The 24518-nt window shown below is 44.5% G+C and overlaps 1 protein-coding gene across 1 annotated transcript in view; it reads right to left on the bottom strand.

The window, feature by feature from the left end:
- The window catches only part of LOC149866686 (ephrin type-B receptor 5), a 118443-nt gene that overhangs the window by 63392 nt on the left and 30533 nt on the right, over positions 1-24518 (bottom strand). The window contains exons 3-4 of the mRNA XM_090044015.1: positions 19518-19582; positions 18067-18763 (exon numbers count right to left, since the gene is read on the bottom strand). Of these exons, the coding sequence (XP_089900141.1) occupies positions 18067-18763; positions 19518-19582 (762 nt within the window). The remainder of the gene's footprint in view (positions 1-18066; positions 18764-19517; positions 19583-24518) is intronic.

The raw sequence follows: 24518 nt of genomic DNA, 5'->3' as shown, positions 1-24518 counted from the left end.
ATACTGCAGACTACACGCAGAAGGTCACTTGGCCTGAGCCAACTCAACTACTGCTCCAGGCACAGGCTACAGTGGTCAGCCAGTAGCAACTAACAGGGTTAACCCTGAGCCCTGCCTCTGCTATTTATTGAGCCAAAGAAGCAGCACCCATTTTGGCAGCTATTACAGCACTGTGTCTCCCTGCTTCTAATCCACCAAAGAAAAATCACCTTCCCCACATTAGACACACCCCAATTTTGAAGCATGTGTGGTATGTAAGTAAATACGGTAAATATTATTCTCACCCAGGATGTTGTACAGACAAGTGAAAGACATGATTCCTACCACAAGGTGGGGATGGGGGCTGCAATGAGGTCAAGTGATAGGACAGACTAGACTCAGCAGCTGTTCTGAGGTTCCTTTCACTCTTGCTTTTTTCAGGATTTATTTGTTAACAGTGCCACACAAACAAAAGGCATCATGCACCGAGTTCTCAGCACCATGAATTACCGGGGAGATGTCCTATGTCGTTGCATACAAGTACTGACCCAAACTGACCCAAGCCTACCACGAGCTGATGAAACCAAAGCACGCCCTATAGTTGCAGTCTGTTTGAGATAGGCAGGACCCAAAAAAAGGAAAGACAACGTTAATCAAGAACAAGTGGATCTGCAGTGAGTTTGTTATTTAACAAACATGCCCAAACACAGATTCCCTCTCCCTGCTCCATATTTATATCTGCTCATCTGCCATGAAATGAGAAATCCAGGCCCTCTGATATATAGATTGAAGGGTCATTTAGTGTCACCACAGCTCTGCTAGAGCCTCTGGGAATGGCTGTGTAATTTGTATCTGTGATGCATCTACCTACCTTCCTGAGGGAGCCAACTGATGAGTCACAACGGTTCTCCCTCTATCTTTGTGAATGATTAATCTTCAAACATAACAAAAAGCACCCAAAAATGCATCCAAAAATTATTAGTCAAAAATTAATTTCTCGTAGACTGAATGCAATGGGTAAGTGGAACTCTATACGTCTCCAAAAAAGCATTCACCTTGGGGCAAAAATCAAGCAGAAGAAACCGTATCCTCTGGAGTAATTATCAGGAAGTGGAAGATAAAAAGGATTCAAACCTAAGGCTCAGAATAAAAAGCTTCTTTGCACAGTGTAACAGCATGGCTAGATTCCAGCAGGCCCCAGGGGGAGTACCATGGTCCAAACTGTCCCTCTCTAGCCTTAACATTTAGCATATTTACAAATTTGTAGTTAATAACTATCTACCTCCAATATTCACTGGATAAAAAGCAGTGAGGAGACTTTCATGCTTTGGAGAGGCCACGGGTCAGAAAGCATGGCCCCTTCCCTTTCAGGGTAGCAATCACCTCACTAAGCCACGCTCTCGCTGGTGTGCACTGCTCCTCCTGGCCCATCCATCTCTCCACTCTTGGCTGCTCAGTGGTCCAGCTTCAAGAGGAGAGTTGGAGAGTGCACCAGGTGACCAGGCCCTACTTAGTCTATGGTGTGGTAGGTGGAGCACTTTGTTAGAAAGTGAAAGATACAGGTTCAAACCTCGTCTGGGTGAAGAAGCTGGGTTTCTTGCTCCCTGGGGAAGTCCTCTAGTCCCTCCTAAGGTAGGAGGGCTCTCCTTCTTACATACTTGTGTAAGTATCTTTACAGGTTAAGGTTTTCTTTGTGGAGAGATACTCAGAGTGTAGATATATATAATATCTTATATACATACACACACACACACATATATTTTTACAAAGAAAAAGGATCTTTACAGCATACTTGTGTGATCCTATTCCACTGCAGGTGGCAATAGAATCTCAGCATTACGTTAAGTGCCTAAAATTGCCTTTATGCAGCAACATAAGTGCGACTTTGAAAACTAGCTGGACAACATGCATCTTTCAGGCCCTAAACCCCTCCCTCTGAAAATATGTCTATGTTTTTCAAGCTTCAGAATTAATAAATCTTTGTGTCTTCCACACATTTTTATTCACAAATTGAAAGTGGAAAACAAGCTTTCCTGCTTATTCAGCCCCTAATTAGTTTTTCAATGTTGAATGAACTGTTTCAAATAAGACATATTCCCTCTGCACCTGTTAGCTAAACTGAAACCAAAAGTAATTGTAGCAAATGTTTTTATCTGCATCAGAAACTGAAAGCGCACGCATCCAGAAACATGTACAAGCACCATCATTTGCTTAATTGCGAACACTGAAAAAGGTAGCACTTGCAGTTAACACAGTCCACGATACTGTGACCTTCTGAGTTTTACACCGAGTCCAAAAATAAAGAACTTGTCTCCCCAACCTGATCATGTACATAATTAAAAATAGGAGCATCTTTAATTCGTTCATATTGGGAGAGGGCTCATTCATGCACCGTATTAGTTTTGTACAATTTAAATCATGAGTTTCAAACATACGAGCCCTGTTAGGGACACACCTTGCTGGTGGAGGCAAGGGATGGCTATGATAAAACCCCCACAGCTCCCCAACACCATTAGCTTGACCATCGATACCACTCTCCCTACAGCCAGAGGTGGATGAGGATCCAGACAGCAGGCAGCCCTGGGATACAGATCCAGCCTGAGAGGAGACCAAACAAATTTGACAACCCTGATGTACACGGTTTTAACAGACCATAGGAAGTTTACACCTTAGCACACATAGACACAAATTCAAATCTAATCTTCAACATGACTGTTTTTAAAAAGAAAATTGCATTTGAATTAAAATTTTAAAATCCAGATTTATTTTTTATTGTTTGGTCATTGATTTTTATCCTGCCTGGTTGGCAAAGGCCTATGCCCTGATGTGGGCATCTACATTATCCTGGAACTAGACTGAGGTGATCTGGCTCATTTCACGCACAGGCTGATAAGCAATTCTTCTGTTATACCCACACATGTGAGGTTATTCTGGGGAACCCTGTCTGATTTTCTTGCTTGTCCATTTCCCCACCTCCTATTACAGCTGGAGACGGAAGCTTCTGCAAGGCTGGCAGGGAGGGAGTCATTTATACCATTTTCAGGAGAGGATGGAGCTGAAAGAGGGTAGTAGCTCAAAGTAGTTCCTCCTCTTCCCCATGGGTTGGCTGCTCCTTGCTCCTACTTCTCCTTTCCTTCTGCCTTCCTTAAAACACAAGGGAAAAGGGGGAGAAGAGCACCTGGACTGCAGGAAAATCAGGGTCTCAGCTTATGCAGGCATAAAAGCAAATAGTGGGGAGGCAGAGAGGACCAGAATAGGTGAGTACATGACCAGGGGAAGGAGAGGCAGAAGTGGGACTTGGCAGGGAGGAGGGGCTTTTATCTACGGGCCTTTTTCAATTGGGAGCTTCCCACTCTTGGATGCTCAAAGTACAGTCTTAACAGGGCTGTTCAGCAGAGCTCCTATAGCATGGCCCAAACCACTGTGTTTTCTGCATGTGTCAGAGCTGTCACAAGTACACACATTCAAAAAAATCAGAAAACAGATGGAAATACTTGATTAAGAGGTTGGGAAAAAGAAGTTTCAAAAGTTAGCAAATAGCTGATGGGTCCAAATCCCAAAACTAACCTAAGAGCCCAAGCCCATTTGACTTGTAGCGAGATTTAGGCTTTGCAACTGTGGAGATTTCTCATTATTCCTGGTTTTGTGACCAAGCTCATGATTCTTAAGCTCTGGGATCTGATTTGTGTAGTCACTAGTGAGTTAACTGGGATTAGGACCTCAGTCAGTCTAGGAGCTAGAAAGTTGTACAGCCTGTTCCCAGTCCCCCAGAACCGAATCTACCTTTCCACTCTGCACAGTCATACCTCTTGGATATTTTGCTTCATAAGAACCTGCCTTGCCTACAACAAGGGTGTCAAACATCTAGCCTGTGAGCTGAATCTGGCCCATGAAGTTAGGTTACCTGGCCCATAGGGCTTTTTGCCCCAGCTACCAGCAGCCAAGGAGTTAATGTTACCACCACTGAAGCTGCAGCTGACACAGCCAGCACCTAGAGGGTGAATTCTGCTGCCAAAATTGGTGTTTAGTCACTCTAGCCTACAGGAAGGAGAAAGGGAGGGATCCCAATCTTCCCCTCTCCTCCCTTGCCACCATCTTCCCTTCACAAACAGCTGGTTGGCCAAGGTATGTTTGCCACCACATCAAAAACCTAAGGGAGTCAAGACCCAATAACCACATAGCCCAGAGGGACCACTACTTATAGAAACTTGCACGTACCTATGTGAGAATACAAGCAGGCTGTGCAACCGGTTCCAGAGCTGGTACATCTGTGCCTTCAAGCAGGGTAGAGGCAGAAGAGAGGGCCCTCCACCTGCCCTACAGGCTTCTAATGAGATACTCTGCACTAAAGGGCAACCGCTGCAACAGCCCTTCCATGTGCTGACAATGAGAGAAGGTTTCCCAATTTACACACATACATTTTAATCCCCAAAAAGAAGGAAACTTTCTTCTCATCCTTGTCCATTCCCCAGTTTCCAAGGTGGTGAGAACAGCTCTCACTAGGGCTGTCAGTCCAGCTTCTGCCTTCTGCTCCATGGCTCTAAGAACCTCCCTATAGCAACTGGGCATTGTGGCTTCCAAGGAGCCTTTTATATCAGGCTTTTTTTTTCCTAGGGAGATGCAAATCCTGTGTAAATCAGGAAAGCCTGGGAGGGATCCCATGACCAGGCAGGGATAGCATTAAACAAGTTACAGATCCTGTGGTTTAGGCAAGGTCTAGCTAAACAGGGCACCATGTAAATCAGTGATTCTCAAGCAGGGTGACACCAGATCCTTTGGAGGCTGCCATGAAGTATGATGATATAAGCAAAGTGTGAGGAGACAAGGAGATAAGCACAAGCTCAGGCCTCTCCCTGCATGGCCACTCCCTTGCCGTCACTGTGCAGTGCTTACCTCTGCAAGGCAGCAAATGCTGTAAGAAGTTAGTTGTTGAAATGAGGTGCTGCTCAATTCCCAAAAGGTCTGGAGGGGTGCCTTGAATCTAACAAGGGGTGCCTCGAGTCCAAAAAGGTTAAAAACCACTGATCTAAATAAGCCTGCCTGAGCTCATACTTGTGTGCAAAGTGGGGACTTAGGGAAGGGATCAGGCAGAACTGCAGGTAAATGATTTGCAGTTAGTAGAGAGGATCCTTCTGCCCTCTGCCATCACCCCTGCAAGGTGTTTTCCAATCCCAGGCTGCTCAGGGAGACATTGATGGTAGCTGTGAAAACTATCCCCTTAGGCACTGCAAGCCTAGTATGCTCTTTAAAGGCCCAGGCCCTGGCATCCGGTGATTACATGAGAGTCTCAACTTTCATTATAGCTCTCGCAATTCTCAGCTGCTAGTTTCTGTGGGTGCACATAAAAACTTACAACTGTAACTGAAGTACATCCTCAGCTTTCACAAATCAGAACACAGAGAAAGGAGACAGAAATTATAAATATATTTGGGGCTGGGTCTAGATTGCTAAATGCTGGAAGCTGGCAATACTAGTTTTCTGCCTCACTAACACACATTGGGTGAGGTGAGAGAGATTGTTTCTTCTGAATGTGGACATTTCTAGAGTTTTCTATGCCTTCATCACCTCCAAACTGAAGGGACTGGCATGCACTGCATCATGAACATTTCAGAAGCTGTAAAATAGATGTTCGCATTATGCCAAGAACACATAATACCTGTGCTCCAAGAGTGGCACTGGCTGGCTGTTACCTACGTGGGAGACGGCATGATATTAGTTTGGACACAGAAGCAGCATTCTCTTCAGGGTTGTGGCAAGTATTTAGCTTATATATGAATGATGTCTAAAAGCAGAGTGTTTCATGGGAATTTGAATATTTATGCATAAAATAAGTGGCAATTACTCATGTAATGGGCAACATAGTGTTTCGAAACACAGTAACTGAGGGCAACGGTGCTGTACTGATAATATGATCTGTGACATAACATACCCCCTGGTACTGTGTCTGCGTGATCAGAGTGCAAATAAGGCAGACTTTTAACATTCTGTGAATTAGAGAAGTTAGAAATGAAAGCACTTATTAGATCATCCAATCCATTTCCCTTGGGTCAATGCAGGACTGTTCTTTGTAATACGTGGCTTTCTCCAGCCTAGCTTAACCAGTCAAAGGCAACAGGACTCCTATCTCACTTGCAGCAAAATCCATCCTATGGTCAGCAATCTCATTATGATATTCAGAGCAAGTTTCCCCTGCTTTGGGATTTGTATTGTTACTTCTGTTTGTACGCAAGGCACTGTATTAAATACCTTTTCTCTCTACATGGTGAAATGCCTTTCAGATATCTGTATGCTGATATTTAGTGGTGGGGGGAGGGTGTTTTCCTCTATTGCTTTAGCATATGTACAGAGACAGCAAACACAGAGGTAGAAGGCTGCCACTTCTCTTAATTGTCTATAGACACTCACAAAAGGAGGGAGTTTGACAAAGATAACAGCCACGTTGCTCTCTCTCTGCAAATGCTTCAAACATTAGAAAAGCTTTCAGTGATTGTAATGTTTATGGCTGGAGCTGTTTTTCGCACACCCCCTGAAGCTGTGCATTAATAATGCTGTGTTGAAGCAGCCATCCATAGGCAAAGAAATCCTCACATGATGGAAGTCGGTTGGCCATTTTAAGCAATTTTTTCCACAATTGCTTCCAAACTTTACAGCATACAGAAGAAAATGGGCTAGCCTGTAACTCAATTCACTTAGATTCTGTCATAAGATTTAATTACGCTTACTGGATTAAAAATCACAATACCGGGGGGGGGGGGAGGGCTTAAAAAATTGCAATATCTGGGACTGAATTAAACTACAGGTTGGAGTTTATTTATTCAGAAAATGGTTGCTTGACTCATCAAGAAGGGAAGCACTCTCAAGTGACACCAAACGCTTCAAATAAAGAAAAAGAAAACTACAAAACAAGAAAACAAAAGGGGCTGTCAAGTTGATTGAAAAGAAAGTGTAACAGGACTGAAAAGCCCTCCTTGCCCTTGTCTAAGTCACCTGGCTTAAGGACTGTGTTTAATTTTCCTCCAATCCCAACTTCCACCCCTGCAAAGATGCATCTCACAGGGCTACAAGAGATCCATAGAGACAAAAGACAAAATTATTAGAGGCTTATCAGACAGGCTCCCATATCAGGAGCTGAAAAAATTTAGTTTGTAGATGAAACAAATGAGAGGGGGGAAGAGGGAGGGGAATACAGAAGGCAGGATACAGAATTGAACACACACAGTTAAAGGAACAAGAGGAACGTTCAGCTGCACTGAAAACTGATGTGCTTGAAACCACCCAAAAAAAACCTTTCACACAACGCATAATTAGTGCTGGGAAATCCAAGATCTGGAAGGAACCAAAAGCTTAGAGAGATTCAAAAAAAGGATGCAACACTTACATGGAATAGCAAACACTCCAATTACACTAGTTTGTTCAAGAATGCCTAGAGACCAAAGGTCAACCTCTGTTTCTATGAAGCCAGGGAGGATTTTGCAATAGACCCCTGATTTCACCTGTGAAGTCCTCATAATCCATGGCACAAATTAATCATTACCTAGCAGAGTTAGAAACACACTATGAGCCAGTTGCTCAGTATCTTACACATTCATCTGGATGGTTGGGGAGTGACAGCATAGCCTTAGTCCCCAATGTACCTTCTACTTCTTTCATTCTGCTCCCTCTTAACTTACCTGTAAAGATCCCAGTACTGTCCCCCAGAAGAGCTTCAATATGGTATGCATATCTTTCTTCAAAACTAACTTAAAAGAAAGTATCTGCGATTTTCCCAGTAATTAATATATATAGCTAAGTGATTCTCAACCTTTTCAAAATCAAGACACCCCTCAGAAAATGCCACATCTTAGTTTTCATTTGTTTTTTGACTACAGAAAAATAATAGAGCAATTTTCTTCTGACAAAGAACTCAGAAAATCCACAACACATCAAAATAGTTTAACAGTAAGGATTCCTAATCTCTGGGTTTACACTGTGAATCGTGTTTGCACACCTGACAGTAGTAACAGTGCTTGGCACCCCATGGTACTCTTGAAAAGATCTCAAGGTACCCCATGGTGGCATGGTTGAGAATCACTATGCTAGCTCTTCCAGGGCCAAGAGCCCTGCTGCCATCTGGAAGGAAGTAGAAGAGAGGAAGAGAAAGAGATTTTGTTAAAAAAGTTTTTCTTTCTCCAGCTTCCTGGTCCTATATTCCTTTTAGCATGGTGGACTCCTTGCACATTTCCATGTTTTTCTGCTGGAGCTGAAGGGAACTAAGGCAACATCTCCATGCCTGTCAAACAGCCTGAGGATTCTGAATGCAAGAGAGAGTCACAGCAAAGGGATTATAGTAGCCAGTTGGGAGTGGAGGGATTTGCATAGTCCCTCTGGGACCATTAAGGAAGAGCACCCAGAGATCATGCAAATCAAACACCTACAGCTACACCACAGGCAATTCCTTAACATCAGAAAAAGCACAACTTTCTGCTCTGGTAAATTGAGGGAGAGCCCTCCACTTCACCTGGCAGAGAAGGGCCCGTTTCTGCAAAACATGTAAAAATATTACATTTCAAATAATCAGGTTCTCTGCCTGTTTTGCTGATGGGTTCAATTCAGCCTCATTCTCACAACCCAATACACATTTAGCCCAGACTGCTGCAGTGGTCCTTTCTGAACCTGGATGTGTTATGCCTAGAGACCAACAGAGGCCAAGCCCATCCAGCCATGGTCCTGTAATGGATGGACAGAAGTGTGTTTAACTCCATTTCTTCACGGTTCCACCATGTTGAACAGGCAGCATGGCTGTAAAGCATTGTGTGCCCTAGACCCGCATTTCTCAACCCATGGGTTGCAGCCCAAAAGTAGATTGCAAGAATATATGAAAGGGTCGTGGAGAAACTTTAAAAATAGATCAGTGAAGTTTAAAAATGGAGTCTCCTTTAAAGGAGAAAACCATGAGAAACCGCGGCTTTTCCCTTGCAGGCTAGCAGAGTTACAGCCTGCAAGGGGCAGCTTGGCACTCCCCATGCCCTACACACCTACCCCTGCCCCACATACTGGGGGCCTGGGGTCGTGGGTCAAGAGTAAGAGGCACTGGATCAGGACTGGCTACCAATGTTTACAAATGGGTCTGGGTACAGAAAAAGTTGAGAACCGTTGCCCTAGACTGATGCCCTAAACCAGTGTGTCTTGATCTTTATAGACTCAAGGCACCCCTTGTTAGTCACGCCACAGAAAATGCCAGATCTTAGTTTTTATGGGATCTCACAGCAACCTAGGGTGCTTCAGGTTGAGAATCACTGCTCTAAACTTGGCAGAGCTCCAAAGCTGAATTCTTTGATGCCACACCATCCATGCCAAATCTGGCAAACATATGCAGCTCAGAGGCATATGGCAAAAACAAGCAACACAACCCCCAGAACTGAAATAGAGCACTACCTTCCTTCCCCCAAATCCCAGTCAAGAAGCCCTGCTGGAACAGTAAAACACTTAATTCTTTTGGAGGAACACTGCTGCAATGGGGCTTTGACCCATGGCTTATGCAATAATATTCAACGGCCAGCAGTACAGTATGGATCAGAGCCCTGCATTTCTACATCTTCCAGCTCCATAGCAGATGTACATTATCAGGGTACTGAACATCATGTGAAATGAATCAGGCAGGACTTTCATGGTCTAAAGTCCAAGTCACTGCATGTGTAGTAGAACTTGGGCTTCTAAGGAGAAGATGTTAGCTTCCTGGGGCTAAGACTGTTACCAGCTCCCCATTATTAGACCCCTTTTTCAGATCCTTGGTAAACTCCTCAGAATAGCTCTTTTCCTCCAAAGGTTCTGGCCAGATAATGTTTGGCCAAAGGATGAAAGCATAAAATGCAAGACCAACTCTGGGGTAAACTTTAAATACCGGTTGTTCGAAAGTGTTTGATAACAAACAGGAAATAGGGATCTTGTTACAAGGTAAATTTTGGGCAGCTCCTGGAACTCTTAAAACCTAGACTGCCTGAACATTAACACTCCAAACTAGTTTCAAGTAATTGTTAAATTATGCCATTCCAGGGCAGGATTATCTCTGACCCCTATTTCCCCACACGTGTTACATTAAGGTTCAGTCATGCTAGGTTACACCTTAATGTAAACACCACCCCCCGCCCCACCATGGGCAAGAGAGGAGCCCCAGGGGCAGGGGGGAAACTGTGGGAGCCCCAGGGGGCAGAAGTGACTTAGCATGGGAGGTAGGGATTCTTACTTTTTCAGTCCCCCAGGACCCTGCTGGCCTGCAGTGTGACTGCTCCAAATACAAGCTAGCACTAACACCCATCAATATTTGTCTAGTTAACAGTGTAACATGTAACAAGGCCCAAAGCCTTTTTTTCCTAGGGTAGATAGTGTTTTATTTAGTTAATCAACTTAGAATAAGGAGATACGAGACAGCCTATCAAGTCCTAATGAGCTCCCCAGAGTCCCTCGCCCTGAGGCTTCTGAAGAGCATCAAAAGCTGGACAGATTATATATCTACAGCTGAACTTGCAGGACAAGAGAGAGAATCAAGAGACCTATATTCAAATGCATCTAACATATTGAGCACTGCATACACCGAAATACAAAGACATGCTGGATTCAGATCCAGAACCATAATCTCTCTATATTCAAGCTCCTCAGATGTAGGGTTATCATTTCTCCAATGGTACAGAAGGAGGTCATTTGTGCAACTCAAGACATGGGCTTATACTTTTAACTTCCTGGAAGTTCAGATTCCTGGCCTTCGTTATATAATGTAACCTTGATAATACCAAGTTTAGCTGTAGCACATGCTTCACCACCTGTTTCACGAGACAAATAATTATCATTATCCCCACTTTACATGTGGAAAAACTGCAAATGAAGAAGACAAACATGGACAACGTTGCTCCACACCGAAACAAATACTCTCAGACCTGCCTGCAGAGGCCGAACTGTTTTGCAATTGAAGCGAAATGATCAAGTGAGTCTGATTTATCTCCCACCCTAGACAGAGCCTGAGTCCAGCATCGAGGCACCGTTCAGGCCCACTCCCAAATTCTCTGTTATCTAATTTGCAGGCCTGAATACAAGCTGTGGGAGTGTGACTTATTCCCTGAAAGTGCTCCCAAACTCACTCCAGTAGCTACACAGAAGTAGCTTTGAGTGCCTAATAGGTAGATTAGGATAAGGCTCTTCATGTTTGGAAAGGATAGAGCAGTGGTGCTCACCCTCTGGTCTGCAGGCCAGATCCAACCCACAGAGCCATGTGGGTCTCTCCATGGGTCCAGAAACTTGGTAGTTGGGGAGCGAGCAGTGGTAGTGTTAACTGTCACTCCTCTGCTGCCAAATTTCCAGACCTGTGAGGAGCCCTGTGGGCCAGATGACATGGTCTGGCACACGACATCGCACCAACACATTGTGGTGCCCGCACACGGGGTTGCTCTGTGGCCAGATCCAGGACACGGGGTCAGGCCAGCGGGTGACCAAATCCAGACTGCTGGGTCTGGCCATGCGCATCTTAAGACTGAAGGCTGAGATGCATCGGGCCGGATCTGACACACGCAGCTGAGCCAGCATGCCAGATCACACCTGTGGACCAATCTCTCTCGTCATGTGGTTGTCATTACAATCACATGTGCTTTACACTGAAACCTCACAGGGTAGTGGGGAGACAATAGTTCTTTCCATACATTTTTTTTGTTTGGGGTTGTGGGAGGGGGAAGACTACATTTAAGCATAATATGAAATTTCTGTGCTTGCAGAAACTCCATCTTCAATAATTTTTGGTCCGATAATTTAAAATACTTGAATATTTCATTATATGAATCGTGACATTTATTTCAGTTAGGGTCCCTGGGGATTGTGGGACCTTTTTCCTGGGCATGCTCTGGTCCCATCTCTGAGCAGAGTACCACTGGGCAGTAGCCACCAGCTCTCCGGCTGCCTTTGAGAGTTGGTGGGCAGGGGCCAGGGTGCTCGGCTCAGTTTCCCCCGAAGGTGCACTAGTTTTAACCCTCTGACCCCACTGTCACTCCCTTTCATCATTTTTTATCCCCCATAATCAGTTGATGTCTTGGATCCCCATCACTGCCCAGCAGTGGCAGCCCATAGTAAACTAGTAGGCTAAAGCCCACGGACTGAGTCATCAAATAGGTCTATGTCACTTTTAAACAGATAGAATGAATACTGGAGAAAAAAAAAATATCAGAAACTTAATGCATCTCTATAAAAGTGATTAAATGGATAAAAAATATGCTAATGCTAGATTCTTTCTGCAATCTAATCCATCCCAATGCACACTGGATTAGCAGAAGCAAACACAAAGTACGTGTGTGCACATACATGCTCCTCACATGTGTTGCATAAGCTAGATTTATGTAATATTGTAGTTGTGTGTATTCATCTATTTTACCTTGTAATGATAATATTATAACAAAAAGGTGTAAAGAAGTGACCAATCACTTTTAAAATACTCTTCTGTGTTGACCCAGACACAGAATACAATGATGGACCAGCTTTGAGTGTTTGCTACACCAGGGCAACCGGTTAATTTATAACTGCAAAAATGGATAGAGCAAAGCTTGGAGGAAAATTATTTGCTTTCAGGAAGACACAAATGTAGACCCATAGGGCTGAGTCAGGCCAGGCAAACATCAGTGTGAAAAATGCATGATCTCCGAGTCTGCTGTAAGTGTTTCTGGTACCAGGTTCTTCCAATATCCATGACTTCTTATAAAATGTAACACTACAAAGACAATACAGCACAAGAGTTCCCATCAGAAAACTCTCTCCTCCTTCTTCCTTCCCCCTCTCCAACCTAATCTCTCCTAAGTAATAGAGACTATATTCTTTCCTTGCTAATTTCCTGATCTTGCACCCACTGAATCATTGAGCTTCCACTGGTTTCACTGGTACAGAATCTGCCCTTAAATAGAGAGAAGTAAACGCCTGTTGGTCTTTCCAGAGGCAGCCGTAAGGGAGGTAAGCTTATCTTTACAGGGGAAAGAGGACTTTTGAATAAAAATTGACACATCTATACCTGAAGTGCCTGAGAACTTGAAGAAAAAAATATAACAACAATAAGGAGATATGATGAGCTTGAGGAATCAAATCAGAAACCTGACAAAAGAGGAATAATAGTGCTAGAAACCTCTGCCAGCAGGGAAAAGCAATGCTGAAATGCAAAACCAAGCTCATAAGGATTTTTTCCCATATGGGGTTGTGGAAGTAATCTAGGGGTCCTCAAACAAAAGCAGAGGAAGAGAACACACAATGCCATAAACCAATAGAAAAGGACACAATGTGGAATCAATCAATATGCCCTGATGTCTTCACTGTAGTACAAGGGAAGCAAAAATAAAAGTGTTTTAATTCTGCCATTTCATTAGAGAAATCCCATACTTACTTCCAAGGACTCGATAGCTTAACAGTTTGAAAACTTTTCCAAATAAACACAATTACTACCTATTATTGTTGCAGTCTGTCCTCCAAGACATGCAAGCATAAGCAAGTTGTAAAAGTAGTAGGCAACCACTGATCCTCTGGATCATGGTGTATATGCAAGAGGTCTCTAATCAGGTGCCTCATGAATCTGCTTGTAGAGAGGCCTGCAACTGTTACACCAAGTCCTTTGACCTGTATGCCTAGGCAAGAGTATAGAAGGAGCGGAGGCTACCCAAGACCTACCATCCCCTCTTTAGACCACTGAGATGGAATCCAAATCCAAACTGAGTACAGATGTTCAGTGCCTCAGTGGCTGTAGTTTCTGCCAGATAGCAATAGATAAGAACTACTGCTGTTTGCCTAACATCACATTAAGGGTGCATTTCTATCAGGGTAGACAAGGTTCTTTGGTAAATCTGATATCTTTAATTAGACAAACTCAAATAGTTGGAAAAATTCTTCTTTACAAGCTTCTGGGTACAAGTACCCTTTCTAACAAAGTGACATCCTTTAGCCTTTTTCCAACCAAGGATTACCTACAAGACAGTGGAAGCCAGGGTTTTAAAGCACCTTGTACTCCCCTTACTCTAGAGGTTGCAACATAGTGGTATTTTATAGGGGCTATCCTGCCACGGGTAACCCCAACACGGAGCCACCAGGCCCTCCAGTTGGATGTAGTTTACAGTCATACCTAAGATCAAGTTGTAAAAGTACTGCACACAGTAACTATTTGCCTCAATGTTACTGCTTTGGGGGACAAAAAGTTTAATGGAATGCTAAATGAAGATATGCATGTTTGGTTTAATGTCCTCTTTCAGGGCTAGCTTGTATGCAAATCTGAAAGGCACTGAAATGGGCTCTGCCCTTCAAGGACCTGAACAACAGGAAGCAAAAGCCATGTTCACTTGTCTTTAAGGGTTAGTGATTATTAATAAATTTCTTTGAAGGGCAATAATATGGACAATTTTAGGAGACTTTATTGCTGTTAGAGATACAGCATTTGAGAGCAGAGGAGGAAAGCTCTTAAAAATAAGGTAGGACCTGAAGTTAAATTTAAAGAATGCCTCAATAATTCAGAAAATGCTTTGGCTTTACATAAGCTTCTAATCTTTTAATGTGTGAGGCCCATCCCAAAAAGGCTTCTGGGAGGAGGCCAAACTGACACCCCAAAGTGGGGGGGTCAGCTTCACAGATCCCAAAGGCCATGGAATAATGACCTAATGCATCTGCTGATCGGATGAAAATAAGAAAAGGGAACTGCTTTTGAGTAACTAACGGCCCTGGAAAAGTACCTGAAATAACGGCTCTGGAAAGGGGAACTGCAGCAAGGCATGGAGTGACCCTACTTTGCAGCATGCGATGAAGCTTGCTCTAACCCGTAAAAGGTGATAAGACTAGAAGCTTCTGTGTGGTTGAAGGATCCCATGGGGACAGGCGGCAGAAAAGGTATAAAGGTCATAAGAACAAAGCCTTGGGCAGAACTACTTTGGGGAGGACAAGGCTGAGGACCCAATAAAGGAGGTAGTCTCCCCACCCTGGGCACAGGGTAGGGTTCCCGAGACCTATCAGGTAATAATAGTTCAGGGGTAGGGTGGGGAGCGCCTTTCTTCCAGCCCGACTGGCTTGCGAACTTAAAGCTTTTGTTTTGTATTGATTTAATGAAGTTTGCTTTGATTATCTTCCAAGAAAAGTTATACTTGTTGTTTTGCCTTGGTGCGCAACCCGTGGGTTACTCACTTTCCCTGGGGAAGGGAAGAAGCCCTCACATAAGGTTAGGGGTTTGATAGATTTTATATACACATATACAGATAGATATACAGATAGATAGATAGATGGATATTTTTGTTTGTTTTGCTTTTTTGGTGGGGGAAGTGATAAATAAGAACTTAATTTTAGATCATATATCTGGTGACATATCATTCAGAAACCACATCAGCCAAATCATCTAGTTTTAAGTACATTACATTTTCTGCCAGCATAGCCTACTGCATTTGAAATCCATATCAAGTGCTGGCTTTGGGCAGGCACGTCTCACTTCAAACACCATAGTTAAAAATGGGTGCCTAAAGGTTAGCTGCTTAGTCTATGTTTTGGCACCTGAATAAAAACCATCATATAGCTTCAACAGAGCTGCTGGGCACCAACTATTTTTGAAAGTCAAGACTTTCATTCAAGTGCCTAAGGAGGGTCCTGGAAGTTAAACTTGAGGAACTTATTTTTTAGAAAAGCTGCCAGTGTCTTGACCACACACTTTTACCTGTGGTAAAACACTTTAAGAAGAAAATATTTCAAACTAAACAATGTTAAGTAAAAAAAAAAAATATTAATCTCAGAAAAGAAATCTTCCCCTTGCTGTATTTCATTTACATTTAATTAGAGAACTTAAAAGAACGCTGTAATTATTTAAAAACCGCAACACATTTGGAAGTCTAGAATTTCAAAATTAAAGTACCACAAACAATGCTGGCAGTCTAATAAGCTCCAATTCACCTTAACAACTCCCCTCTACCTGGCCACCATATCTCAAGCACACGGACCTTTCAACTAACAGACTCTAAAAACAAAAGAAAATTAGAGAGAATAGAGCTACTGGGATTACTTTGGAAGGGGAGTTATTTGATATGGCTTCTGGTGCTCAGTTTGAAAATCTCAGATCCAAAAGAGAGGTATGCTGTATCTACAATACAGATCTGGAAGCCGATTTTACATTACTGAGGAAGTTAACCTGGAGGCAACCCGAGTACCCTCAGGTTTCACCCTAACCCTTACTCTACCATGCACACACAAAAACCCTTTATACATCAAGTCAGGCTTAAAACCCACATGCCACATAGACTACTACACTTCCACACTGTGCTGGAACTATGCCTGGATAGCAGTATCTCCCAGGACACCCACACTTGGGCATCCTGCTAGCTGGCTAGGCTCACACCAGCCATGTACCAGGAATCAGCACCCCACCAAAACATCCCCCAGAAGCTGGCAGAGAGAGGATTAGCTGCATGGAAATATATTGGTAAGAAGGAATCAAAACTGAAAGGATATAGACAACAAGCCACATACCTCCAACAGCAAGCCTGGAAACTCGCTGCCCCCTGCCTCTGATCAGGTGCTTGGTGCTGCCCAAACTACCAAGCCGTGTCCAGCTGCTCTTGAGAGAAACGATATCACTGGACTGTTGGCAGAGGAACTGGACAAGAGGTTTAATGAAATGAACCTCGGCTTCTTCCCACTAACTTTTTACTGGCAGTGGAAAAAAGACTTGCATGTTTTAACACCCTAGCTCACAGTGTTAAATGGAGCAGGTCTGGTCAAGCCAACAGTGTTTAAACTGTGTCTACCTTTTTCTTAAGTGGGAGTTTCGATTCAGTTAAGCAAGCTTTGTTAAGCACTGCTGAAATCACTGTTTTCCCTAGTCTAGTCAAGGTCTGAATCAGCCAAAGAGCTTTCCAACAAAAAGAAGAAAACTAAAAACCTAGCATTCCCAGTATTTCTACGGTAAAGTAAGAAGCAAGAGAAAAACGCCCTCACCTATCAATCTCTCAACAAAAATCAATAAATAAAAGACACAGAGCCAATTTTTATTCCCTTTACTAGTCAGCTGGAAATAAGCGTCTGGGCTTATGCACTCTTCTTTCAAATCATTCCAATGTTCTAACAATGCTCTTTTGAATGAATGGGTCCCGATTTTAAATCTTAACTACACCTTCAATTGCTTCATAAAACACATGGAAAAGGGAGCAAATATATACCCATGAAAGACTCCACGCCATTTTTCAGCAAGAGTGGGCCATGGATTCTTACCCCCTACATCCAAACCAATTTCCCATTTTGGTATGTTACATTGCAGTAGTGTAAACCTGCCCTTGCTGTTTGGACTGGATTCTTAACCTCCTACATTGTCCTGAAATGCTGGGTAGTGCTGCTGTGTGTTGATACACAGCTGCTTAGGGGGTTTGCACTAGTGCTGGGTGAAGCACTGAAGGAATCTTATGACTGAGAAGCAGGCTGATCTAGTGCAGGGGGTTAGAAATGTTTTGCTGCCCCAGGCTAGAGCCTGCAATTCATCACCCTGCTGTGAGCTGGAATTCTCCAACCTCTAGAGCATCCAAACTGCCTGCACTTACCCTCACCCCTGATCCCCCTCCTCAGTGGCAATAGGGAGGGGAAAATTTTGTAGCAAGGGTCAGCACAGCCATGGCACAGTAGCAGGGAGGCTGCAGGGGCCTAGTGCTGAAGAGGGGACAGGTGGAACATAAAAAGCTTGTGCGCTACTGATTCTCCATCCCTCCCGGGACCAGGCTGGACCTTCATGAGGCAAATTTGGCCCATTGGCCATAGATTGCCAGGCCCTGGTCTAGTGGACTAGCAGCGAGTGAGGAATCAGGAACTCATAGCATCAGAGGGATGAATGTGAGGGTTCAGGACTGTCCCAACAAAATGAGTTTAAGGTTGTGGGGTCTGTCCAGTTCCTAATGGGACAATGGACTAGGCCAAGCAAAACACTGTGGTTACGTACCATCACTCAGGAGAACACCACAGACATAAACAATGCCCAGGATTCCCATCTGATCAATTTTAACAACTGTTATAACAGACTTAAAGACCTAGCAGAGGATGGGCAGGGTAAGGGAGAGGACAGGGAAGTAGAAGGAGCGACTCTCTCACCTTGGCAGGCTCGCTCATCATCGGCAGGTTGGTAGCCAGCCTTGCAGGTGCACCTCCCGATGGCCACCATCCACTCACCCTCCCCATTGCAGTGCAGCTTGACACCTGAGGACCCAGCTGTGCTTGCCTCCTCTGCATCAGCCACACATGTCCCCGGTGCCTCCACCAGCGAGGTCCTCTCCCCGCCAGCAAAGGTTTCAGGGAAAGAAGCAAACCCCTTAACCACCGCCGGGCACTTGTAGAAGAAGACTTGGACAGCTACCAGTGACATGCAGGCCCCTGAGTCCTGGAAGGCCAGGTAGAAGCCACGCTGTGCGAGTGGCCCAAAGCTGCGCACTTTAACGTTCATCTTCACCACCTTTCCCGTGCTGTCCACCTGTGAGAAGCTCTCATCAGCTGCAATTGTGTCCACCTTGGTCCAGGGCCCTTCACGCCACTCAGGTACTGCCTGGGTGGCTGTGTCAGCCTCTGCCTGGTGGTAGTACAGAGTGAAGGTCTCCTTACAAGAGGAGGCCACGGTCCGCATGCTGGCACAGTCCCGCACGGAGAAGCGAAGGCGGACATGGACCCGATGTGCTCCACGCCGCTCAATGAAGTGAGTGCGCAGCCAGTTATTCTGTCCAGGCTCAGCCACATTGCAGACCTCAAAGGTCCGGATCAGACGCTTCTTGTCATCCAGGACACTCACCTCATCCCACTGTAAGAAGGTGGGCAGGAAAAGGAGAGGGATATCATTAGAGGGCAAAACTGAGACACTATGAACACTGGGGTCTGGGTCAAGAGGACTAGTCAAGTTGACACTACAGCCACAGACTTTCCAGTTTGGGTAAGTGGGAACTGGTGGCATGCTGATATTTGTCCCTGCTGGGACATGCCAGGGCTGTTCGCGAGCCATAACCCTCATATCTTAGCCTCTTCCCTGCCTGCAGAGTGGAAGGCTGCCAGCCTCACATTGGGACTGCGTGGTACAGGGAAGCACTTCAGGTGAAGGAGGGCTCCCCTGGGGTGGAGGCATTAAACAACATTAAAGTCAACTCAACCTGCAGCACAGCATTACAGATCTCAGTACAGCAACATTGCCAGCTCCCCTCCATCTTCCTTATCTTTCTTTCCTAAGGTCCCTTCCAGTCCTACTTCTCTATGAGTTTAAGGTGTCTGACTTAGAATCCATGGGGTTAACTCTACCGAAGCTGAAGATCTCACAAGAGAAACTCCACCATATTGGAAACCATTACAGTGCCCTAGCCAATGTCCTCATCTCTCAGCAACATGGTTCTCAAGCACTGGCCTAGGGTGACCAGTGTTTGATCCAGCACAATGCAAAGTGCTTTGGACAGTCCACAGGCACTGAAGGTAGAAACAAACCTATTCTGTTTCAGCTCTGCTCTCCCCAGGGGCTGTGCAGACCTATCTATTGGAAGGTAAGGAGGGGAAGAAAGAAGAGCACTTACCCCATCAGCAGGGTGGGTGGTCCAGCCAATCTCCGAGGTCTCTCCTGTGGTATCTAGAAGGATTTCTGTTAAAACAAAAAAGGAAATATGCATTGTGCTTTTCCAGATACAAGCTGCATAAATCCATTCTGTCTCCTACAAGGCTCCTTTCTACACCTCTTCCCTTGCAGGGTGTGCATGGCCACTCTGGGCCAACATATACCTACTTGCCTTTTGAAAGACCTGGGCTCCAGGAAGAGGGTCAAGGAGTGCCCAGGAACTGCCAGTCTGTTCTGAACTTTAAGCTAATCTCCTACTAGACCCTATGAAAAGAAGTTCCTGCAGTTTGTGCCTTTAAGATTCAGCCTAATCCAGAGTGCAAGGTACCAGACTGGTAAACTCTACCAGCCTCTCCCCATGCAACTACTTTGGCCTTATGAAGTAGTGATTCCCACAGGAGTGGCATGCACCTCTGCAGACCATGTTCTACCCAAGGAAACACTCTGTCCTGTTGCTGGCCCTTAGTGGAAAGGTATACTCAACAGCCCTAGAGACTGAAATCTGCTGTCCAGGTTCCAACCAACATAATACTGGCAGCAGGAAGGCAAGCTCTGTCCACAATAGCTTGCCAAGGGCCCATGTCCTTGAGACCACCACAAAGTGCACTGAGCAAAGAGGGTGTGGCATCCACACACAACAATATATTTGCAAACTGGAAGCATTTTGCAGTCCTGGAAAGTAAAACGCTAATTTTTTGCTGTTTTTATTTTTTTCTCTCTCAACTTTTCTCTACAGACCAGGAAATTCCATTTACAAGAAAGACCAAATGCTGTGTAGAGACCACTAAGAGCACAGTTGTTCCAAGTGTTTAGACAGAGGTAGGTATAAGGCACCCTACATTAGTCTCTGAGTTGAGGAGATCCACATGGCACAAAGGGAACAGGGGAATCAGAACCATGTCTCTCCCCTGGCCTGACCTTTAAGGTCAGCCTGCAGAAGAGCCTGGGCTCACTTTGCAAGACAGATGGCCAAATCAAGGCTCGCCCTGAAAGGATCACACTCACCTGAGATCCAATGCTGCCCAAGCCACCCATGCCTCAGAACACTGCCCTGCTCTCATTGGTGCCTGAATGGCACAGCCTTCCCTTGGGAGTGGTACTCTGATATTTCAGCTCTCTGTTGTTCCTGGGCCATGGCTTCATTTTGATGGGAAAAGAGGGAAGCTTTATTTTTCAGAGAACAAAGGAGGTTTTCTAAATCAGGTGCAAGTCATTCCCTATGCTCAAGTAACCAAAGATACCTCCATAAAAATTTAAGAGAGGGATGGAGAGAGACAGAGAAAGAAGAGGGGGCTTGGTGATGGCAGGGAGAGGAAGAAAGAGAGAAAATAGAAAAGTCTTGTTCAGAAGCTGGGCTCTTCACTGCTGGCAGGCAGTATATTCCCTTGATGGCTTCTTGCCCGCGACCCAGGTAATCTTTATTGAATGCACAAATAATTCACAGGCTAACAGATACAGGCTGCCCAGAGCTAACAGAAGTCTCTCACAGTGGTGAATATTTAACAAGCTGGGATGTGCGTTCCCTGCATGTGAGCAGAATCCCATTGCTCTGACAAGGAGGCACTCAGGCAACATGCCTAATGCCCTGCAGTCCCACACTGCTACCCTCCTTCTGCCCCATGCTGAGTAACTGAAAGCAAAGCAGTGACCACAGTCAGTCCTGCAACCTTGCCCGACAAAGCCACATCACCAGCCTACCTTTAGCAGTATCCTACCTCTCTCCCCTACAGAGCATGCCATCAGTCCATCAAATCCAGTATTCAAAGGTGGCAAGGAAGTTGACTACACCAGTGACTGCTGCTACCAGGAATCCAACCTTTAGCCCTATGTGTGTAAACCATGGGCTTCCCTTGTGCCATGGCAGCACTCATGCAGAGTCCAGTGCCCTGCCTTCTAGCAGAAGACAACATGGAGTGCTATCAAGGGAGACAGGAGCTCCTCATACCACATCTTGTCAACACGCAGTATTTTGTACTGGGTTCAAATCTTGGCTCAAAACAGGAAGATCTTGGTGAAACTTTATGCCTTACAGCATACAGGAGGTCAGACAAGATGTGCCCACAGCCCTTTTTGGCCTTAAACTTAAGGAAGCAAGGAAGGCCCTTCCCTGACCCATGCAACAGTCTTAAATTTGGAAATATGAGGTTTGCTTTTCTAGTTATCCCTACTGTTATTTTGCCTTGTATAGGCAAAAGAAGTCCACTGCTTTAAAAAAATGGCCTGTCCCTCTCTTCCCTGGTCCACATTTTCCTATAGCAGTGAGTTCCACCAGCAAATGAGGCTCTCCATTTCTGTTACTGTTTCTAAACTGATTCCTCTTTCATTTCCTAGAGTGACTCCTTTCCCCCCCAATACAGAGCCGACTAAGGAGGAACTACTCAATCTCCACTGTATCCTTCTTAATTCTGATTATATATAGAGGGTCTGCTACCACAAAGAAGATTGTTAGGGGGTCACTTACAAACTCACGAAAGGATTCTTGCCCAGAATTTCCTTACCTTTTCTTAAAAAGCTGTTGGCAACAGCTCAGGTGACAGCTGTCCCAGGAAAGTTTCCAAGCTACACAGTAAGCTGAGCTGTTTGTCTGACCCCTCCCAGTCCTGAGTAGAGTTCCCATGCATACTTCTTATGAGGTTCCTTTCTCCCTATCAGGAGGGCACATGCATAGCTATAATCCAGGGGTGAGAAATTATTTGGGCTGGAATAGTCACTTAAGCAATTTCAGTGAGCTATTGCAGGCTGGTGGGTGGCAGGGAGGAGAGGAGGGCAACTGGCTCTACCCAGCCCTGGGCCATCCACCCTGCACCCAGCACCCAGGTGTGTCAGATGCAGTGGGTGGCTGGGGACCCCCACGAACACACCCACTTACTCCATCCAGCACCCCCAGCAGGGTGCAGGGCACGCTGGCAGGAAGCCAAGTCAGCTGCTGCACTGCCCCCACCCTGGGCTGCAACCCAGTTAAAATCCCTTGATGGGCCAGAACCAGCCCCCAGGCTGTATTTCACCCACCTCTGCTATAATAGGCCCATTGCCAAATGAAGTGGATCAGCTGTGCCAGGCGATGACCTGAAACAGCTGATCTCCCTCACTGGGCAAAACAGACATTTTCCATTGTAGTAGTGTCGAGCCCCCGCCACTCCCAGGGCTTCAGAGTCCTGATCCTGAAGGACAAAACTTGGAGCACACATCTGCAAGCAGGAAAACCTGAGCTTGCGTTCCTGGGGCTTCAGAGGCCCGATCCTGCATATCGTGAGAATGCTCCTTCAGAGGAATTCCTGACGTGTAGAGAATATAGTCCCTGAAGCACCCGCCTGGGGTAACTGAAGAGCATGGGCAGCAACTGCCTTCGCTTTCCTGCTTTAAAACAAAGAGATGTCCACTACAAAGTAGTGGCACAAATTTAAACTATCTTTTATCATGGTCGCATATTTGGGCATGGAAGTCAACACACAGCGTGGAGGTCTGTTCACTTTCCCTTCATGGTAAAAATCTTTATGGTAGCACAAAGGCAATGTCTGTTGGCAACCTAAAATTGATCTTGTAGATTTAATTGGGAAGAATCAACCTGCTGCCAGACATGCCTTCCTGTCTTATTTCCTCATGATACCTCACATGGCTTTTGCCAACCCAGACACTACCCACAGCAGTTGCTTCCTCTAACTCCATCCTATAGTGTTGTCCTCAGAGCTTTTTACCCCATTTCTCTCTCCCTTCTACCAAACAACACGGCTGTCTTGTCTTGATACTATTTATAGAAATCCTTTCACAAAGATCTAGATCAGTCAATAATCCCACTCCCAAAACTATACAGAAGGCACCAGTCCTTGCCAAAACCAGCAGAAGAAAACAAATGCAGAGTTTCTAGACGAAGTCATTTCCAAGTCAGGTAAAAAAAAAATGTGATGAGCAAAAATAAAATGTGAAGGACTATGCCTATATACACACAGCGATCCAAATCAGAATATATCAATGCTGAGCATGTGCCATCTCAAACCTCCTCGTGCTATGCATTGCAACATAATCTCATGAGCACATCGTAGTTCCCAAATAATCACCATAAGAGCACACAGTTTTTTCAACAATCTTAAATACCCCTCTTTTGCATATCTTATTAGCATTTTCAGTCTTCAATCCTGCCATTAATTTCATTCTCTTATTCAGAAACTTTCTAAATCCTGAAAGCTACTGTGTAGTTCAAACTTCTATTGCCTCCAGGATACCCATCACCTTAAGATTCAGCTCTTACACCCTCTACTTGTTGATCTCTCCTCTCTTCAGGAAAGGAATGTTAATCATTTTCTCAGCATGAATACACTAGATATTTTACAGGCAGATGCACCTCTGAGAAGTAAGTTATTACTGTGGTCTCTCACAAGCTGTTTTTTCAGAGAAATACATTTTTAGAACAACATTAACACGGTGCACTTTTATGAGTTTTTGTTTACTATGTATCTTATACAGAAGACAAGGGCATTTATCATTTCATGTGACCTATACTCAAGCTGTCTTCAGATGGTGTAAATATTACTTTCTTTAAGAATTAACTATGCCTTTCTAAAATTCTTAATTTAGGAGGGAATAAGAAACATATGCTAAAAATAGGCAGCACAGCTTTAATTTCTTTAGAATTTCTTCCAATGCTGCAAAAGTATGGTATAGTGAAACAGTAATTTAACTGCATACTTATAGCTGTTATTTTTTTAAGTAAAACAAGCAAACAAAAATGATTGAGCATAGTTCATAAAAGCACTCACCAATAATTATTTAAATAGAAAATTCAGTATGACATACAGCAATAGTGTTTACTTTTAGCCAAAGTGCCATTTTATACAGTGTAGTTGCAATGTAACCAAAATAAAATGAAAGTCAAGGCTACATATATGCCTTGGCAAGACTTCATGATGCAAGAGAGAAAGTTCTAAATTGACCTCAATGAGACAAGTGAAGCTGGACTTCTCATCAA

Source organism: Crocodylus siamensis, chromosome 4 (assembly GCF_052110815.1).
Source record: "Crocodylus siamensis isolate JL-2025a chromosome 4, ASM5211081v1, whole genome shotgun sequence".
Taxonomy (NCBI): domain Eukaryota; kingdom Metazoa; phylum Chordata; order Crocodylia; family Crocodylidae; genus Crocodylus; species Crocodylus siamensis.
This window is presented reverse-complemented; position numbering and strand designations above follow the sequence as displayed.